Source organism: Sus scrofa, chromosome 14 (genome assembly GCF_054392235.1).
Source record: "Sus scrofa isolate SSC_HxYL_T2T_F1_AM1 chromosome 14, Sscrofa_HxYL_maternal_Yorkshire_Landrace_v2.0, whole genome shotgun sequence".
NCBI lineage: Eukaryota > Metazoa > Chordata > Mammalia > Artiodactyla > Suidae > Sus > Sus scrofa.
The window spans coordinates 111,375,060-111,394,025 of record NC_139396.1 but is presented as its reverse complement, the minus strand read 5'-3'; the positions used below and the strand labels follow the sequence as shown (position 1 = coordinate 111,394,025).

The window sequence follows — 18,966 nt, the reverse complement described above, 5'->3', positions numbered from 1 at the left end:
AGCAGGGAATTGAACTGGTACCTCTGCAGAGACCTGAGCTCCTACAGTTGTATACTTAACCCACTGCACCACAGCAGAAACTACTAAAACGGACCGCTCCTGATTTTCTGTTTTCCTCCCAAGTATTTTTTCCTAGGCCCAAGTGCCTAGAGCAGTGCCCAGCATAGAGTAGGCACTATACAGGGTGGTAATATTCTGAGGGTTTGTGTTTATGTAAGTGCTTTGAATCCATAGATCTTAAACATTCAGCTCCCTCCTTTGATACAGTTTTTCATTTTGTGGAAATATTGGTGTATGTGATAATCCCTTTACCAGTGAATATCTTATTGGTTTCAATTTTTTTTGCAATTATAGACAAAGCTATGATGAAAAGCCTGGTACAGGTTTTCCTGGGGGTGTGGTCTGAATGCATACTGAGAAATGGAATTGCTTGGTCCCGTGGTATTAGCATTTTTAGTTTAATAAGCAGCATGCATGTTACCTTCCAAAGTGACGGCACCAAAGCAAATCCTCCTGGCGAAGGTACCCATTTGTCCAAATTATCACCAGCACTTGATGATGATGATAATCCACGCTTACAAAGCACTCAGCAGCATGCCAGTTGTGTCCCAAGTCATGTATGTAATGTTCACATAGATATATTCATTAAATCTCACAAGGGTCCAATGATGCACGCAGTTCTGTTATTCTCTCCACCTAATAGATGAGGAAACTGAACAAAGTGTTTAAATAGCTTGATACCGTCAAACCTTTAATTTGTGCCAAATGACATCTGAAACGGTGTGGTTTCCCTCACGTTTCAGGAGTACAGTCTCAGAAGGGAAGTTTCAGGAGTACAGATTCAGAAGGGAAGTGACTAAACCAAAGTCACACAGTCCAAATGTAGCCCAACCAGGTTTGGGGGTGGCCTGGGCAACTCCACAGTTTTGAAGTGCAGGTGAGCTGGGAAACTGAGAGCAGGGGTGACCCTGGTAGACACCCTCAAGTCACCCATGAGGTGACTACTTAGAGGATGCCGGAGGACTGGCGGCGCCGCCGTTGCACAGCAAGGGAACCTTTCTTTCTGGCCTGCGGTAGACCAGGATCGTCCCCCACCCTTCACGGCTTCCTGAGGGTAGAGGGAGCCGCAGACCGCGCCGGCTCGCACAGTGCCTCCTGGTGGCCCCTCGCGATCGTACAGCTTGGCGCCCCGGGAGAGTAACGGGCCGCGGGGAGGGCGCCCGCGAGGGCAGGGAGCCGGCGCGGGGCCGCCCCGGCGCGCGGAGATAAAAGCGGGCCGGCGGCGCTGCCCGCGCGATCTGCGCGTTCTCCTATTGATTAGCAGGGTCTGCCCGGAGGCCGGGATGCCAGTGGCGCGGGGCCGGGACGGAGCGTGAGGACAAGGGAGCTGACGGGCCAGGGACCACGCGCGCAGCCCCGCGCGGGTCTGGGCACAACCCGCCGGCTGGACCTCGGCCGCGCCGCTCTAGGGGTGCGGGCAGCGGGCGGCGCGCCAGCCAGCGGAGCGGAGCGGCGGGCACGGGCGGCTGCCATGGGGCTGTGCTGCTGCAAAGACTGGAGGGGACACCTGCGAGCGCCCAAAGGTAACTCTCGGGCGCCCACGTGCGCCGCGGGCTCCGGACCTCTGCGCTCCCGCGCGGGGCGTGCGAAGCCGGTTCCCTCCAGCCGCCGCTGGGGGCTGGCAGCCTCGCCTCGGGGACTTGTCCGCCAATCCTCCCAGGCCACCCGACACCTGCCTTCCCATGGAAAGGGCCAGGTGTGGCTGCAATTCCCCCAGAATCTCCGAACTTTGGAGCGCGCGTCCTGGAGCTCCTCCTGCTCGGCGGAGCTTGGCTAGGGGTTAAGACCTGGCCCCGGTGTGGGAGGAGAGCCGAGCGGAGGGAATCGCCCATCCTCCCTGGCCGGGAACGGATGGTGAGCACCGGCTGCGGGTCCTCCAAGTCCAAGGCTGGGGCGGCAGAGCCCCTGGCTTCTGGCCCCGCCCGCAGGTCCTCTGCAAAGGGAGCCCGGCACCACCTTTGCGGCTTAACCGTCCCAGACTGGGGCCTTTCATTCTCCTCGCCTGTCTCTGTCACAAACTTGGACCCAGGGGCCCTGACTCAGAGTTTTCCAAAAGTCGCGGCAGAACCTCGATGGGAGCTGCTTGTGGAATGCGGCGACTTGGAGAGCGCTCCGCTCGGATCGGAGAAACATGCAGAGGACGTTGGCGGCTGCTTGAGGTCCAGCCTCCTATGGGCAGCGGCCCTTCCAGCTTAACCCTTGATTGACTGAAATGGTCCCTGTTGATTGTCAGAAACATAGTGATGTAACCCTTTACTGCAGCGCTTCCCAAGCTCACCTGGACTTAAAACCTACCTGCCCCTTCCCCTGCTTATGAAGCTGCAGATTCCCGGACCTACCTTGACCTTCTTTCTGGATAGGCCCTGGGGAAGGGGCTGTGAGGCTGTGTGTTTATGGATTTCCCTAAGTGACTGTTATGACAAGGTGAGTCTGGGAAGCCCTGCCTGAAAACCATAAAGTAAGTGCAGGTTTTACCAGGATGGGCACCAGGTCTGGGTTCCTTGAAAAGTATATTTTGGGCCTGATAAAGAAAGTTTTGAATGCTTCAAGCAGCTTGAAGGACTCTTATCCAGGTGATGATGAGGATGGCACAAATGCATTGGTTGTTTCACAAACCAATTTGTGGTAGCTCATAACATGAGTAATAATTATAACAAAACTTGATAGGACCCTACACTTAATCCCATTTTACAGAGCTAAGAGAGAAGAGCCCAGTTAATCTGGCCATGAGATAGTATCTGTGGTTGAGACTTTTTGCAGCCCAAACCAGATATTAATAGTCTCACGGTTCTCTTTGCCCCAGAGCAATAGTTTTCCTAGCTTGGATTTTAAAAAGAAAAAAGAAGGATGCATCGGAAATGAATCACAACTCTCCGTGAGGATGTGTTCAATCCCTGGCCTCACTCAGTGGGTTGGGAATCTGGCATTGCCATGAGCTGTGGTGTAGATCACAGATGCATTGCTTTGGCTGTGGTGTTAAGCCGGTGGCAGTAGCTAGATTCGACCCCTAGCCTGAGAACTTCCATATGCAGCTGAGTGGGGCCCTAAAAGAAAAAAAAAGCAAAAAGAATTTTGCATGTGGGGGCTTCATGTTTGGAAGGAGGAGACTGAGGACTAATTAGCAGGTCTTGGCTGTTAGGGCCACCATGGGACTCAGATGGTAGGGGCTGGCTGCATGCTGGCTAGAGGCAGGCCAGGAGAGCAGGAAGGATTTCACTGGGGGACTAGCTGGGCTAGAGCAGCTTTAATCTTTCCTGATCATTTCTTAGTAAACCCTGCAGGGAGGTGGAGCCTGAGTCCCAGAAATAAGGGTGGACCTGCAGGGCCTTATTTTGGCAGGGTACTTACTCAACTAGCAGCCCCAGAAGGGAGCCAGGGAAATCTCCTGCTAGGGTTGTCTTCTGAGACTGTGGACTCCAGGCTACACCAAGTGAGGAACAGGCCTGGTGTAGGAGTGTTTCCTGGTTTGCCCCCATCCTCCCACCCACCTTAAGGCACAGCTGGCCACAGCAGCCTGGGAGCAGTCCCAAAGCCCATGTAAATTAGCAGCGCTGGCCAAGCCTGGAGCGAGAGAGACAGCAGTGCTGGGGTGCCAGAGTGCACCTGCCCTGTCCAGAGCGGGCAGCCAGCCACTGGCAGGCAACAAGGATGGTCTGCGGTTCAAGGAAGGCAGACGTTTGGCTTTTTAATGTAAAAATCTCCAAATGTTTAAATGTTGTTGCCTCATTTAACAAATTTGAATCCTCGTGGCCAGTCTGGCTAGGCAGGAGGTGGTATGGACCATTGTTGCAGATGAGTTCTGCTGCAAACAGGGGGCAAGGTTTCCTTAGTCATAACCTTAGAAATCATGAGTTATCAAAGTTTGGAAGGTTTTTCACTGCAAGACTTCTTAGAACTTTGAGCACATTGGTGCAGTTGTGCATCTCTAAGTCGGGTGGATGGTAGATACAGTTGCCATACTTTTGCCCAGGCAACCTGCCTTTCATGGAACATCTCACAGCATCCACATCTTGGAACACACTTTGAGAAATGCTGCTTTGCACTATGATTCAGTTGTCATAGTAGTGATGCAGTATGTCTGTTTCCAAGGGTGTGTGTGTGGGTGTGTGCATGTGTGTATTTAGCTATTACAAGCTGCTTGTGAAGAAGCCTTCTGACTTTCCAAATTAGAAAAGTGCATATATCTTATTTACAATCAAAAGAAAGTCCATTGATTATTGGTATAAATTTCCACAAGACAATGTCCGTTGTTATCGATTTCATTCTTTGATATTTCTGAATCAAAACTTTTGAAGTTCCTGTCGTGGCTCAGCAGAAACAAATCTGACTAGCATCCACAGGGGTGCAGGTTCAATCCCTGGCCTCGCTCCGTGGCTTAAGGATCCAGCATTACTGTGAGCCATGTGTGGTGTACGTCACAGATGCAACTTGGATCCCGCGTTGCTATGTCTGTGCCTAGGCCAGCAGCTATAGCTCCCATTCCACCCCTAGTCTGGGAACCTCCAAATGCCATGGGTACGGCCCTAAAAGACAAAAACAAAAAAACAAAAACCATACCTTTTATAACAGGATATTTGACCACGTCATCCCTGAGTTAGAGTATATATAGTTGATAAAGCAGGCAAGCTTAAATAATAAATCCCATAAAGAGAGAGCACATCACCTGCTAGAGTCACCATAGTGGATCTAGTCGCCATGTCTCTGAATTCCAAAGCTGAGCCCTCTCTCCAGGGGAACCCTCTCTTCAGGGGACACCTGCTCTCCTGCTGGTGGTGGAGCCTGACCCTGTGGAGGGACTGCTGCAGGTGCTTTTCTGGGTGTGATATACCGTGATATGAATCATGTTTACTATCATATGCAGGACAGATGGTTACAGATGGAGGGTTCCCAGGTCCTGGGTGCTTCTGCAGAAGCCAAAGTTCATCAAGTGAGTGTAGATGTGCAGGAAAGGATCACACCCTCCTCAAAACAGAGGACAAGCGAACTGGCTCTGAACTCTGAGGACACTGTCTGATTTTGTTGATTCTCGGCAACGTTTCCAGATGCTTCTGCTGTGTAGAGCTCTGTGGTGCATCTGTTCGGTGGCAGATTTCATTTTCTTCAACTGTGCATCGTGGCCCAAGGCTGACTCTTGGAGGAAGAAGTGGTACAGGAGTGCAGCACTGAGGCGGCTTTTGTTCAAGGCCAGTGAGGGGGCAGGGCAGACTGGGGGCCCCTGAGACCTTTGAGGCGCACTGACCCCTGCTGCCACCCTTTGCCCCTCACACTTCCTCCTGGTCTCAGCACTGGGAGCCCTCCTGTCTTCCAGGATCTTGTTCCTGGTGGTGTCCTCTCTCCCCATCCTCCCGTCCTGCCTTCCACTGGCTCCTTCTGTCAGCCCACGAACCTGCCCCAGTCACTCATCAGAACATTTTTTGAAAAAAAAAAAAAAATCTCTTGCCCTTGTGTGCTCCCCAAGCCCAGCCCACTTCTCCTTCCATCCATCACCAGCCCCCAGGCACAGTCTGCTGGTCCCTGCCTCTGCTGATGCTCCTCCTGTGCCAACCCCCAGCATCCGTGCTGGTGCTGGACCTGTGAACAGCCCCGAGGCTCTGAGCCCTTGAGAGCCTGCCCCACAGCCCTGCTCCCAGCCCAGCCCTTCCTACCTCCCTTGGCCAGCTGTTCTTCCCCGCCCCCTACACCGAGTTTGGCTGTGAACTCTCTTTGTTTCACCCTCTGGGCTCCGTCTATAAGCCTCTCTCAGGCAGCTCACCCTGGGCCCCAATGATTGTGATCACCTCTAAGGAATGAGCCCCCCAGTCCTCTGCCCCCCACCTCTGCAGTGCCCACCTCAGAATCCAGAACCCCAGCTGGAGCCCCTTCTCCCCATTGCCCTGCTTTCAGCCCTGCCCCCCTCGCTTCATGTCCCATGACCAAAGGCTGACAGCTCCTGAGATCCGGCCCAGGGCGGCGTCCCCATCCCTGCTCCGAGGCCACTGCCGTGCCTGTACAGACCCTCATCATCTCGACTGAGCTGGCTTGTCCAACTGGTCATCCCAAGTTAATCCTCACCTCTTCTAGTCCACTGCCCAAGCCAGCATCCCAGGTACGGCTCCCGTCATTTTATGCTCCGCCTCAAACCCCATCTCGGCCCCACAGTGAGAAGAAAGCCCAGCTTCTTCGCCTTGCCGCTGTTGCCTGATACCCCTCTCCAGTCCCCACCCCCACCCCCCACCACACAGCCTGGACCTCACTGCACCCGCACATCTCACACCCTCTCACCGTGCCTTCACTCGGGCCTGAGAGGGGTCAGGCCCCGGGAAGGTAGCTGGAGCTACCTCTGAGACCCTGGCCTGTGGGCTCTGTTCATTTCATTCTCTCCAGTACCTGGTTGTGTGGATCTGTCACTCCTTGCTGGCAGTCATCCTGTCACCTCTGTGATCTGGCACCGTACTCAGCAGAGAAACTGGCAAGAGAGCAGTGGGTGGAGCAGAGCGGGGGAGACAGTTGGGTTCACCTCCCTGTTCGCATCTCCTAATGCCCAGGGTTCCCAGAGGCAGCCCACTTGGGGGAGTCCAGCCTCACTTTGCCTGTCACTTGAGTGATAGAGTGAGGTTCTGGCCGTGGACTCTGTGTCCCTTGTCCCTTTCCCAGTGGACCAAGGGCTCATCAGTGTGCCTAGTGGTGCATAGGCCAGTGGGCTGGGCAGGGACCCTGCTGCTGCCTCTGCCAGGCCCAGTACAGGCTGGGCACACAGAGGTGCCCCTCGCTGCCCAGGAAGGAGGCTTGGTCTTCCTGTGTAAAATTCTATTCATAAACATCTTTGGGCCCACTTTCTCTAGAAGTTTCCATTTTTCATGAAATCTTCCAAGATTGCTAATAGGCAGCCTCCAGCCAGGCTTCCGGCTGTTCATTCAGCAATCATCTGTGGACCCTTCTGGAACACAGGGATAAAGAGTCGGGGAAGGTCCAGTATCTGTCCTCAATGTGCACATAGCCTGGCCCAGGAGAGACCCAGGAAACAGCCAGTGAGGCTGAAAGCCAGAAGAAATGCAGGGAGAGCAGCAGGCCTGCACGATCTGGGGGGCTGTTTTAGAGGATGCCTGATCTGGGCTCGTAGGAGGAGGGGCCAGCCCAACAAAGCAAAGAGGGAAGGGCTTTCCAGGCCCACAGAGGTGGGTGTGGGGCCGCAGCCTCCCTGCCACTGCTCCTTCCCTGCTGCTGCTCCTTCTCTGCTGCTGCTCCTTCCTTGCTGCTGCTCATTCCCTGCCGCTGCTCCCAGGGGCCAACAGCAGCAGGTGCTCTGAGCACTCATTTCTGCCCCCACCCGCTCAGCCCTCTGGCTGGCAGCATCTTAGAGTCAGAGTGGTTTCTCTAGCTCTGGCCTCGCTCTGAGCACCCAACCCACTCGATGCCTCCTGGGGGGTGTCCCGTGGACTAGAGAGCCGCCAAAGCTAATCTGGCAAAACCCAAACTCTCAACTTCCTCCTCCTCCAGCTGGCCATTGCTCAGTCCTGCCAGTTCAGTTTCCAAAATGCATCTGAATCCTTCTGCTTGTCTGTATCCTTGCCAGCTTCCTGGTCCCAGCCACCAGCCTGCTGCTCAGCCACTGCAGGGGCCTTCCCTGCTTGGACCCTTCCCTGCTCCAGTCCATCCTCCAGCCCCAACCAGTGACTGTACCAGTGGCCCACAGGGTCCCCTTGCTGCTCCTTGCTCAGAAACGCTCAGGGATGCCAGGGACGTCCACAGTGAACTCTCAATGCCATTCACAGGCGGCCAGCATGGTCACCAGCTTTCATTCACACTGTACCTGCTTTCACTTTCCTTGTGTCCCCAAGTCCTCTCCCTGCTCTGGTGGCCCATGCTCCTCTCTGTCTGAAGTCCCTGCTCTTGACCTGAGGACCCCAACATTTGTTGGGCCTGGGCATCAGTCTTTCCTGAGAGACTTTCCCTGACCCCTGTTATTTGCTCACATACCATACTGTGCTTTTCCTTGAAAACACCTATCACAGTACTTAAGTAAATATGTGTCAGTTTGCAGAACCTGTCCCCTCCCCAAGTGAGCCACAAACTCCCTGAAAGCAGGGCAGGCCCTGTCCTTTGCTCTTCACTGGGAAGGCTGGCAGAAGCCAGGCGATATGGAAGCCTTTATGTCTGACTTGGCCTTTAGGGCAGTGGAAGAGAGCTGGAGAGGCCGCATATGAGGCTGAAAGGATGTGTCAGAATGTTTGAGCCTCGTGCTCCAGGGACTGCGCTGATGGCCCAGAGCCCCGAGGTCTCCTGTCTGTAGCTCAAGGTTTGCATGGGTCACACTTTTTTCTTGTCCCTCCTTGTTGCTTCTTCCCCATTCAGATGTCCTGGGGCAGCCATCCTACGGTTTTTTCCAAAAGGGAACCAGCCTCAAGCAGAGGATTTGGTTTCATTTCCTAACGAGGGGACCCCAGGCCACCCCTTACCTCTCTGAGGCTCTGCATCCCCACCTGTGAAGGGGGACAAGCATGGTGACCTCCAGGGCTGTCAGAAAACCAGATGGTAGTCCGGGGACCCCAAGCCACCCCTCACATCTCTGAGGCTCTGCATCCCCACCTATGAATGGGGACAAGCATAGTGACCCAAGTCAGATGGTAGTCCTAGCCCTGACCCTTTCTAGCTGGGTTACCACTTAGAGCCTCGGTTTGAGGGAAACAGGCAAGACAGGATGATCTCTAAGATCCCTGTCAGCTTGAACCTTAGGTGATTTTTTGAGGAAACTCAGAACTGCTCTGTGCTCCTAGAAATGGGGCATCAGAAGGTCAAATGCCTTTTCCCACCGGCTCAGGTGGGTGATGGGCGTGTGAGACAGCAAGGTCAGCCGACAGAGTTTATGAGCTGGTCTGTTTAACTGGCACATCGCCATGGTCAACACTGCTGGCCCTGGGGTTGGGGTGGACTTACGGCCCCAAAGAGAAGCTAAACCTGCGGGAGCCTGAAGTCCTTAACCTTGGCTGTTAGGGCAGCAAGTCTCCCAGAGACCTCAAGAGTCCTGAACTCCTGCAGGGAGAGGGCAAGAAAATGCCCAAGGTGTGTTTTCTCATCTTCGTAGTCTGCAGGTCCTTGCACCATAGGTCCTTGCTCCTTCAGGAATCCTGGGCCCAAAATGGGGAGCATCCAAGGGAAGTGAACCCCTAAATAGCTCTCCTTATCTTTCCTGCCCCAATTCATCTGTGTAGCTAATGCATATTGTGCCTGAATTACATCTCCTGCTGGCTTCTTCCCCCACACACCCATCACCAGACTCTTTTTTTTTTTTTTTTTTTGTCTTTTGTCTTTTAGGGCCACACCTGTGGCACATGGAGGTTCCCAGGCTAGGGGTCTAATCGGACCTGTAGCTGCCGGCCTACACCACAGCTCACGGCAACACCAGATCCTTAGCCCACTGAGCAAGGCCAGGGATTGAACCCGAAACCTCATGGTTCCTAGTCAGATTCATTTCCGCTGTGCCACGACGGGAGCTTCCAATCACCAGACTTTTAAACAGCTTTTTTTGAGAAATATTTCAAATCTCATAGAATCCATTCATTTAGATTGTAAAGCTCAGTAATTTCTAGTATATTTAGAGTTTTGCAACCATCACCAAAATCTGATTTTAGAACAATTTTATTACCCCCAAAAGAAACCCAATCCCATTAGTAGTCACTTCCCATTCCTGAGACAGCCCTCCCCTGACGTTGTCCTGCAGCCCCAGGCAACCACTAAATTGTATACTTTTGTACAATATATAGCCTTTTGTGATTGGCTTCTTTTAACTCAGCATACTGTTTTCAAGGTTCATCCATGTTGTAGCCTGTTATCACTACTTCATTCCTTTTTAAGGCTGTATAGTCTGTAGTATGATTATGCCACATTTTGTTTATTCATTCATCAAATGATAAGCATTTAGATCATATTTTGCTAGTATTTTGTTGAGGATTTTTGTGTCTGTATTCATAAAGGATGCTGGTCTGGAATTTCTTTTTCTTTTTCTTTTTTGATAGGCAAGAAATAGATTTATTAAGATAGGATGCTTGTGAGAGATACAAGCGGGCAGACATGGAAGCTCTGCCTGGAATTTCTTTACAGCGTCTTTGTTTTTGTTGTAAGAGGAATACTGGCTGCACAGGATTTGGGAGCCAGTCCCTCCTCGTCTACTTTTTGGAAGAGTTTGTGAATAATTGGTATTAAAATTTTAAATGTTTGGTAGAATTCACCAGTGTAACTAGCTGATAGTAATTCTTCTTTAAATGACTGGTAAAATTCATTGGTGAACTATTTGGGGGAAGGTTTAATTGTAACTTATTCTCTTGTTAAAGGTTTATTTAGATTTTTTATTTATTCTTGAGTTGGTTTTGATATGATACTTTATGTCTTTCTAGGAATTTTTTTTTTGCATCTGAATCATCTAATTTGTTGGTATAATGTCATTCATGTTATTCCTTTTGACTCTGTAAGGTTGGCAGTGATGTCCCCTCTTTCATTCCTGATTTTAGTAGTCAAATCTTACCCTTTTTTTCTTAGTCAGTTTAGCTAAACTTTGTCAAATGTGGCAATCTTTTCTAAGAACCACATTTTTGTTTTTATTATTTTCTCTATTTTTTTCTACTCTTTGTTTTACTTATTTCCACGCTAATCTTCATTATTTTCTTCCATCTGTTTGATTTGGGTTTGGTTTATTCTTTTTCTGGTTTCTTAAAGTGTAAGGTTAGGTTTTTGACTTGACACCTTTCTTCTTTTAGGTATATAGAGCTATAAATTTTCCTCTAAGCACACTGCATCCTGTAAGTTTTGATGTGCTGCGCTTTCATTTCCATTCATCTGAAAATGTTTTTTAAATTTCTGTGGTGATTTCTTCTTTAGTTATTTAGAAATCAGTTGTTTAATTTCTACATATTTATAGATTCACCAAATTTCCTTTATTTACTGATTTCTAATTTAATAATTGGTGAGTGTATTTTCATATTTTGTTTCATTCAACCCATTTAAATATTTGTCTTGCTTTATCATCTAGCAGATGGTCTATCCTAGAAAATGTTCCATGTGCACTTGAGAAGAATGTGTACTCTGCACTTGTTGGGTGGAGTTTCCTATAAATTGGGCCTCCTTGGTTCCTTGTGTTATTCAAGTGTTCTGTTCCTTTCCTTCTGCCTGACTGGTTTATCCATTATTGAAAGCCAAGTGCCGAAGTCTCCAACTATTAATGTTGAATCTCACTTCAATTCTGCTATTACTTCATGAATTATGGAGCTCTGTTTTTATGGCATATTTGTGTATAATTGTTGTGTCTTCATGCTGGATCAGCCCTTTTTTCATTATAAAATCTTGTTTTTTTTCCAGTAATATTTTTGTCTTAAAGCCTGCTTTGTTCAATATTTGTATAGCCACTCGATCTCCCTTTTGGGTATCATTTACATAGTATATCTTGTTCCATCATTTCATTTTCAATATACTTGTGTTTTAAAATCTAAAGGTTTCCTATACACAGTATATAGCTTGTTTTTTGAATCCATTCTGTTAGTCTTTAACTTTTTGTTGGAGTATTTAATACACTTACATTTAATGCAATTACTGATAATGTAGATTTATGCCAGTCTTTATGCTATTTTGTTTTCGATATGACTCATGTCTTTCGTTCGTATAGTCCTTCATTACTGTCTCCTTTTTACGTTAAATAGATATTTTCTATTGTACCATTTTAATTTCCTTATTGTTTATTTACAGTATTTTTAAGTTATTTCCTTACTGTTTGTTCTGGGGATTACAATTAGCCTTTTAATTTAAAATAATCCAGTATAGATTAATACTATATTAACTGTAGTAGTATACAGATGCTTTGCTCCAGTATAGCTCTGTTCCTTCTCCCTCTCTTGCGCCATTATTGCCATACTTATTACATCTTCATGCATTATAAATACATCAACAGTTTTGTCAGTAGTGCTTTTTGCAGTTATCTCTTAAATCAGAGGAAAAAGCTACAGAAATACATTTATACTGTCTTTTACATTTAATTTTAGTTCCCTTTATTGTTATTCTTTATTTCTTCATGTAGATCCAAGTGATCATCTAATGTCCTTTGATTTTACCTAAAGGACTCCCTTTAGAATTTCTTGTGGTACTGACCTGTTGGGACAGAGAACTGAATTCTCTCAGTTTGTGTTTATCTGTTTTAATTTCTCCTTCATTTGTTTTTTTCGCCTTGTCCACAGCATGTGGAAGTTCCTGGGCCAGGGATTGAACCCATGCCACAGCCGCAACCTAAACCACTGCAGTGACAACATCAGATCCTTAACCCACTGCACCACAAGGGAAATCCTTCTCCTTCATTTTTGAAGATGGTTTTGCTGGATATAGAATTCTTGGTTGATAGTCTTTTTTTCTCTCAGAAGTTTGAAAATGTTATCCTGTTGCCTTCTGGCTTCCGTGGTTTTTGATGAGAAGTTATTTATTAGTGCTTTGTATGTGATGAATCATTTTGCCCCTTTAGACAGTTTGACTATGGTATATCTGGGTATGAGTCTCTTTGAGTTTATTATACTTGGAGCTCATTGTGAGTCTTAGATGTATAATGTTAATGTTTTCCAACAGATTTGGGAAGCTTTCAACCATTATTCTTTCAAATATTCTTTCTATCTCTTTCCTTTCCTTCTAGGACTCCCATTATATGTATTTTGGTACACTTGATGATGTCTCACTGGTCTCCGAGGCTCTGTTCAGTTTTCTTTATTTACCTTTTCCTCCTCATAATCTCAGTTGATTTATTTTCAAATTTGCTGATTCTTTCTTCTGCCAGCTCAAATCTGCACTGAGTGCCTGTAGTAAATGTTTCATTTTAGTTGTTGTACTTTTGAACTCCAGAATTTCTATTTGATTCCTTTTATAATCGCTATCCCTTTATTGATATTCTCTATCTGGTTAGATGTCATTGTTACACTTACTTTTAATTCTTTTGTGTGTGTGTGTGTGTGTTTCTGTCTTTTTAGGGCCGCACCCATGGCATATGGAGGTATCCAGGCTAAGGGTCTAATTGGAGCTGTGGCAGCTAGCCTACGCCATAGTCACAGCAACATCAGATCTGAACCACATCTGTGACCTACACCACAGCTCATGGCAACGCCAGATCCTTAACCCACTGAGCAAGGCCAAGGATCAAACCTGCAACCTCATGGTTCCTAGTTAGATTTGTTTCTGCTGCGCCATGTTGGGAACTCCCTACTTTAGACATTGTTTCTTTGAACATATTTATAATAGCTGATTTGAAATCTAGTAAGTCTGACATCTGGTTCAGGAACAGATTCTATTGACAGCTTTTATTTGTTGTGTATGGGCCATGATTTCTTCTTTCTTTGTGTGTCTTGTCATCTTTTGTTGAAAAGTGGGCATTGTACATAACATAAAGTGGCAACTTTGCAAATTATATTCCCTTCCGTCCCTTGCTTTTGATGTTGTTGCTGTTGTAGCTCTTTATTTACTTTCCTGGACTAAATTTCTCAAATCTGTAGTTTACAGCCATTGAGTCTATCTTTGATTAGTTTAGTGGTCAGCTAATGAGTTGTCAGAGATACCATTAAATGCCTTAAACAATAAATCTTCTACCCTTTGCTGAGTGTGTGTGTGTGTGTGTGTGTGTGTGTGTGTGTGTGTTTGGAGGCACAACTTCAAGACTTAGAGAGTTTATGACTGTGACTTAATCCTCACTTCCTGCTTGTGGAGAGACCCAAAGTCAGCCAGAGATGAGAGATTGGAGACCTCTCAAGTCTTTCCTCCTCATTGGCGCAGCTCTACACGTGTGCATGGCCTTGTAGATCTCCAGAAATATGTCAGAGCTCTTCAAAGCCCCCAGAAGATTTCTCCTTCCCCAGATCTTCCTTTTGGCCAGAGCTTATTTGCCCCAAATAGTATCACAGGTTTAGGCAACTGTAATGTTAAAGAATTACCACTGATTTTTTTTTTTTTTTTTTTTTTTTTTGACAAATGCCTTTGAGATAGGGCTTTTCCACAAAGTGAGTCAGGTCAAATACAATGCTACTCTGTCAATGGGACTTTTTCAGGGAGCTGCAAGACAAGTCAAATGCTGACAGTGTTCCAGGATGGGATTTTCTGAGATGCTAATTCATACCAAGGTGTGGGTGAATACTTAGCTCTTCTCTGGTCCCAGCCTTGTCCCTCTTACTGCACCTTTACCTAAATGCTAAGTGATGACTTTAAGGTGAGTTAAGATGCCTGAGGGCTTGATCTCAAAGAGATAGTGTGAAATGCTGTGAGCTCCTGCAGCTGGGAGTGGGGCAGGCCTGGCGCTGAATTTTAGCTCTGCCTTCTACTGTCTGTGCAGCCGTGGGGACATGTTACTTCTCTGAGCCAAAGAGGGATATCTGTGTCTGTAAACTGGGAAACCAGCAACCTCACCAGTTAGTGTCAAGGGAAAATTTAAATTGGCCTCTGTATGTGAGGCTGCTGGCACACAGAAAAATGCTCAATCATGGCAATGATTATTATTTGTCTGGAGGCTTAGGGTAAGACTCTAAAAAAAATGATGAGGCCACTGTTGTTTTGTTGAAAGTAATTAAAATACTTGTAACACTCACTATGTGCCAAGCCCCTTCCTAAGCACTTCATATGCAGGAATTCATTTAGTCTTCACCATGACCCTCAAGTGGGGGTCTCATTCTATTATGAGTCTCATTTAGAGATGGGGAAACCAAGTCATAGAGGTTCCTGCCCCAGGCCACTCAGAACTGGGATTCCAACCCAGGCTGTCTGGCCCCAGAGTCCACAGTACTAAGCTGCATTCTATTTTGTTTTAATACCACTTCTGGCAAATCCAAGCCAGGTGTTCGTTTTGCCGACTGGCAGTGGAGAACACTCAAGTTGAGAGTAAAACGAAAAGCAGCATCTGCCCTTTACCGATGAAACTTGGAACAAAAAGACCGCATACTCCCGAGTCACATTCAATTTGCAAAAAGTCAGAGGTCAGTCTCAACCAAGCAGCTTCTCCTTTGTGGTTTTAGCCAGGCCACCAAGCAGGGCCGGGTTCCTCTCTCAGATCAGGCACACACAGGACCTGCCCCACGACTGGAGTTCCTCTTGGGCTAGGGGGTGCAGGCGCGTTCCTGGCCATACCAGCGGCAGGAGGGGATGGTTAATAACCTGGCAGTCACCTTGACACACCAGGGCCATGTAGGCACCGGCACTTTGGGGGTTCAATTCAGTCTTTTATGATGGATCCTAGCACGATTGGTGAGATCACAGTGGCCCCAACTGCCCGTGTGACTGTCTCTACAAGTGCAGAGCTTGAGGTGTGGATCGGTAGGTGGGGTGGGTCCCTCTGTACCTGCTCCCCAGCCTCCTTCTCATGCCCGCCCAGAGGAGGCGGGCTCCCAAACACCAGGAGGTCTGCAGCCCTGGCAGACATTCAGATGGAGCTCACCAGAACTGCTGGGTTTGTAAACCACTGAAAGGTTTGTGCACCAGTTAGCAAGTCATCTCTGCCCCCAGCTTTCCCAGACTCCTCGGCCTCCCCGCTACTAGAACCTGGCCACGTGGGACCAGACGTGGCTTACGGCCCACTTTGGTTCTTGTTGATCCTGGTCCCTCAGAGCCATTTTTGAGGATTCTAAACATCACCCTGTCTATGTCAACAACTTCTGGAGGCAGAGAGCCCTGAACTTGGCAGCACTGAGAGATCTTTGAAATGTTAGAGGGTGTTTATCACTTCCTCAGTTTACTGTTGAGGAGAGTCAGACTGAAAGAGACCACATCACTCTCTGAGGGGGTGCAGCGTGTGTGGGAGGAGTCGGGGGGACAACAGCATGGACAGCCTTGGAGTCAGGCTGCTCTGGGCCCAAGTCCTGACTCACTGACTTTGACCAGCAGTGCCTCTGGCCATGCACTTGGGCTTGGGGCCACGGTGTCACCTGGCTGGGAGAGCACTGCCTCACAGGGCTGTCACCATCACCGTGTAGTGAGGGTTTGGAGGGAAGGGGCTCCTGTAGGATGAGTGCCCCCACCCCAACAGCAAACACTGTCTTTTCCAGGACAGCGGGCTCTGTGGTCCCCTGGGAGACACCTGCACCTCTGACTCAGCACAGCCCCAGCAGCCCTATCCAGGGCCATCTGCATATAAACAGACCCTTATCTACCTCGCCCCCCCAGTCCAGTCTGGGGAACAAGCAGGCTCTTTTCTAGTGAGGGTCTCCTGGGGAGGATTAAAGAGAGAGCCCATTCTGAGTATCTTCTTGCTAATGATCAGAATGTGGGGACTTAGGAGTTCCCGTTGTGGCTCAGTGGTAACGAATCCAACTAGTATCCCTGAGGATACGTGTTCAGTTCCTGACCTCACTCAGTGGGTTAAGGATCCAATGATGCTGTGAGCTGTGGTATAGGTTGCAGACGTGGCTTGGACCCCGCGTTGCCGTGAGTGTGGCGTAGGCTGGCAGCTACAACTCCGATTCGACCCCCAGTCTGGGAACTTCCATATGCCACAGGTGTGGCCCTTAAAAATAATATAGGGACTTAGAGATATAATGTACAGGCTCAGAGGCAGCAAGCTTGGGAGGTCCTCAGAGGTCCACCTACCTGACCTTATTTCTAGGTGAGATGTTTTAAGCCCCTAAAAGACAAAATGACTTGCCTAAGGCTACCTACCATGTCAGTGGTATGGTTAGGTCCTCACCCATGGTCCCTGGAGCTTGAGGACCCCCAGGCTCATTCTGAATAAGACTGCCTAACTGCCTTCTAGTTTATCTCTATGAATTTGAGAGCAACTTCTATGTTTGGTCGCTCACAGAGTGGGTATCACACCTTCCTTCCTCCAGTGGAGTAAAGGAGGGAAGGGGCCAGATATACAAGAGTCATTCAAGACAAGGATAAGGGTTGTGGGGATGGGGCTGATGAGTATGGGGGAGTCAGCCTTTAGGCCCCCAGCTGGGTGGGAGGTCAGCCCCTTTGCTGTGGCTGCCGCTCATAACACGCCAGGGGCAGGGGTCAGGGCAGTTCTGTCACAAATGATCCTTCCTCCATTGTCTCAACATTTTCCAAGGACCAGACACAAGTTTACACTTAAGTCTCTCCTTTGCCATAAGCCCCTGCCCTCTGTACTCTCCTACCTCTCTCGTTTGCATCAGTGCCGCAGCCCTGATGTCTTTGTGGATTCACAGAGTCAAGAGGGGTTCCCTTGCCGCCTACCGGTTTCTCCACCATAGTTCAGAACCGTTTTATGCATGGAATGTGCTCAGGCATGAAATAAATGGTCTTTCCTCTGCAAGGAAGGAGAGGCCAGCTTTCGCTGAGTGCTGACTGTGCCAAACACAGCACCCAGGCTGCCTCCCCTTTCTCAGCCTTCCTGGCGAGGGGCCTCGGATACTGAACACATGGAGACTCTGAGAGGTAGATAATTTGCCCCAGGCCACCAAGATGTTGCCGGTCAAGTTAAGCCTACGCCCAGCTCTGAGTAACCCCCAAATCCAGGCTGTTTCTCTCTTCCCTCAGTTGTCTTTCAAGTCTCAAGAGTGGACCCTTCTGGAAAGATTCCTGCTAATAGTCTTTGGCTGCAAGGACTGTGGGTCTTTGAGGTTTCTCTGGCTACCCAATAAAGTGATTTCTGATGAAAACCTAAAGACACCCTTCCTTCCTGTGCCCCCATCCTCCGTGACCCACAGGACATCGTCAGAGCTTGGAAATCCTTGGAAATCTGGGAGAAGCAGGCGCTGAAAGGATGTCACGGCCCCCATTCTTTATTCAGAGAGGCTGGGGAGCTGCCCCTTCCCAATAAACTCCCAGGAAGCCACTGACAGGGACTAGGCATTGGAGGAGGGGGATGCTGCAGGGTGAGTCTAGGGGGGAAATGAGGCCACGGAGCCCCGGAAAAGGCCCAGGTCACCCAACATCCTGCCTTGCCTCCCCTGTGAGGCCCCATTGTCCTGGCTCCGAGCGCCCAGGCTGGCCCGCCCTCGCTGCTGCAGCATTCATGAGCTGGCTCTGAGGCCCATTCTGAGTTAGAGCTATTTGTAGAATCTTCTTAAAATACCACAACAGTGCCATTCACAGAGCGTCTGCACGGCAATCGATGGCGGAGGCTGGAACAAAGCTCTGCTGTGCTCGGCATCCCATTCTGGCCTCTGCCGGCGGGCGCCCCTCCGTCCCACCAACAGGCGGGGATGCTTGAGCGCTCCCTGTCCTGGGTCCTCCCCAGCAAGGGCCCTACGTGGACCTGGTCCACCCCCCTGCTGTCCTGGAGCACGTCCTGGACCAGACTGGCTGGTGGAGGCAGTACAGGATGGCGCTCGGCTCTCCGTACATGAGATTGTGCCCTTCACAGTGGCCTTCCCTTTCCAGGCCAGGTCTAACCTGCCCCGTCATCAGTCCACCCCTGGGCTTGCTTAAGGGGTCATGGGTGAACAGCGAAGGGTCATCAGGGAGGGACCCATGAGGATGAAGCCTTTTGCGTTCAGAGTGAAAAGCTCCAGCATCTCTTCCCCCTGAGATGGTTTGGGGGGTCCTCTCTGAGAACAAATGCTATGCACATGCTCAGTTCATCATCATAAGACGTGTCACGGCAGTGTCCTTATCAACCATGTTCCTCTTACCCCACCTCAGCAGTACTCGCAGCATCTTCCCAGGAGCACCCGCTCTTGGATCTCTCAGGATGTTAATAGGTATCTGTGTAAGCAATGCATTTTGTGGTACTGGGAAGTAGCTAAGTGGAGTCAAGTGTTTTCTCTGCGTGGGACCTCTCAGAGCTTTAACCATGCGCATGGGCTGTGCGCTGGGGCCCCCACACTAAACCTCCAGCCCTTCTTCACACAGCTGCCAGCTGGGCAGTCACATTCTAGCCAGACCCTCCCGTGGCCCCTCCGGGATGTGGGTGAGGCTGGAGCCCCATGCAGGGTGCCCATCTGTTCAAAAGTTTTGGTGATTCCC

The 18,966-nt window shown here is 49.3% G+C and overlaps 1 protein-coding gene across 14 annotated transcripts in view; it reads left to right on the top strand.

Annotated features, from left to right (window-relative positions):
- Positions 1-18,966, top strand: part of ARHGAP22 (Rho GTPase activating protein 22) — a 218,412-nt gene that overhangs the window by 137,135 nt on the left and 62,311 nt on the right. For 2 of the 14 annotated variants that reach the window (XM_084996520.1, XM_021073080.2), the window contains exon 1: positions 1,194-1,583. The exons of 11 other annotated variants lie outside the window; for them this stretch is intronic. In XM_084996520.1, the coding sequence (XP_084852646.1) occupies positions 1,532-1,583 (52 nt within the window). In that variant the 5' untranslated portion in view covers positions 1,194-1,531. Of the gene's footprint in view, positions 1-1,193; positions 2,485-18,966 lie in introns of those variants that run through there. One more of the 14 variants, XM_084996521.1, reaches the window with a different exon arrangement.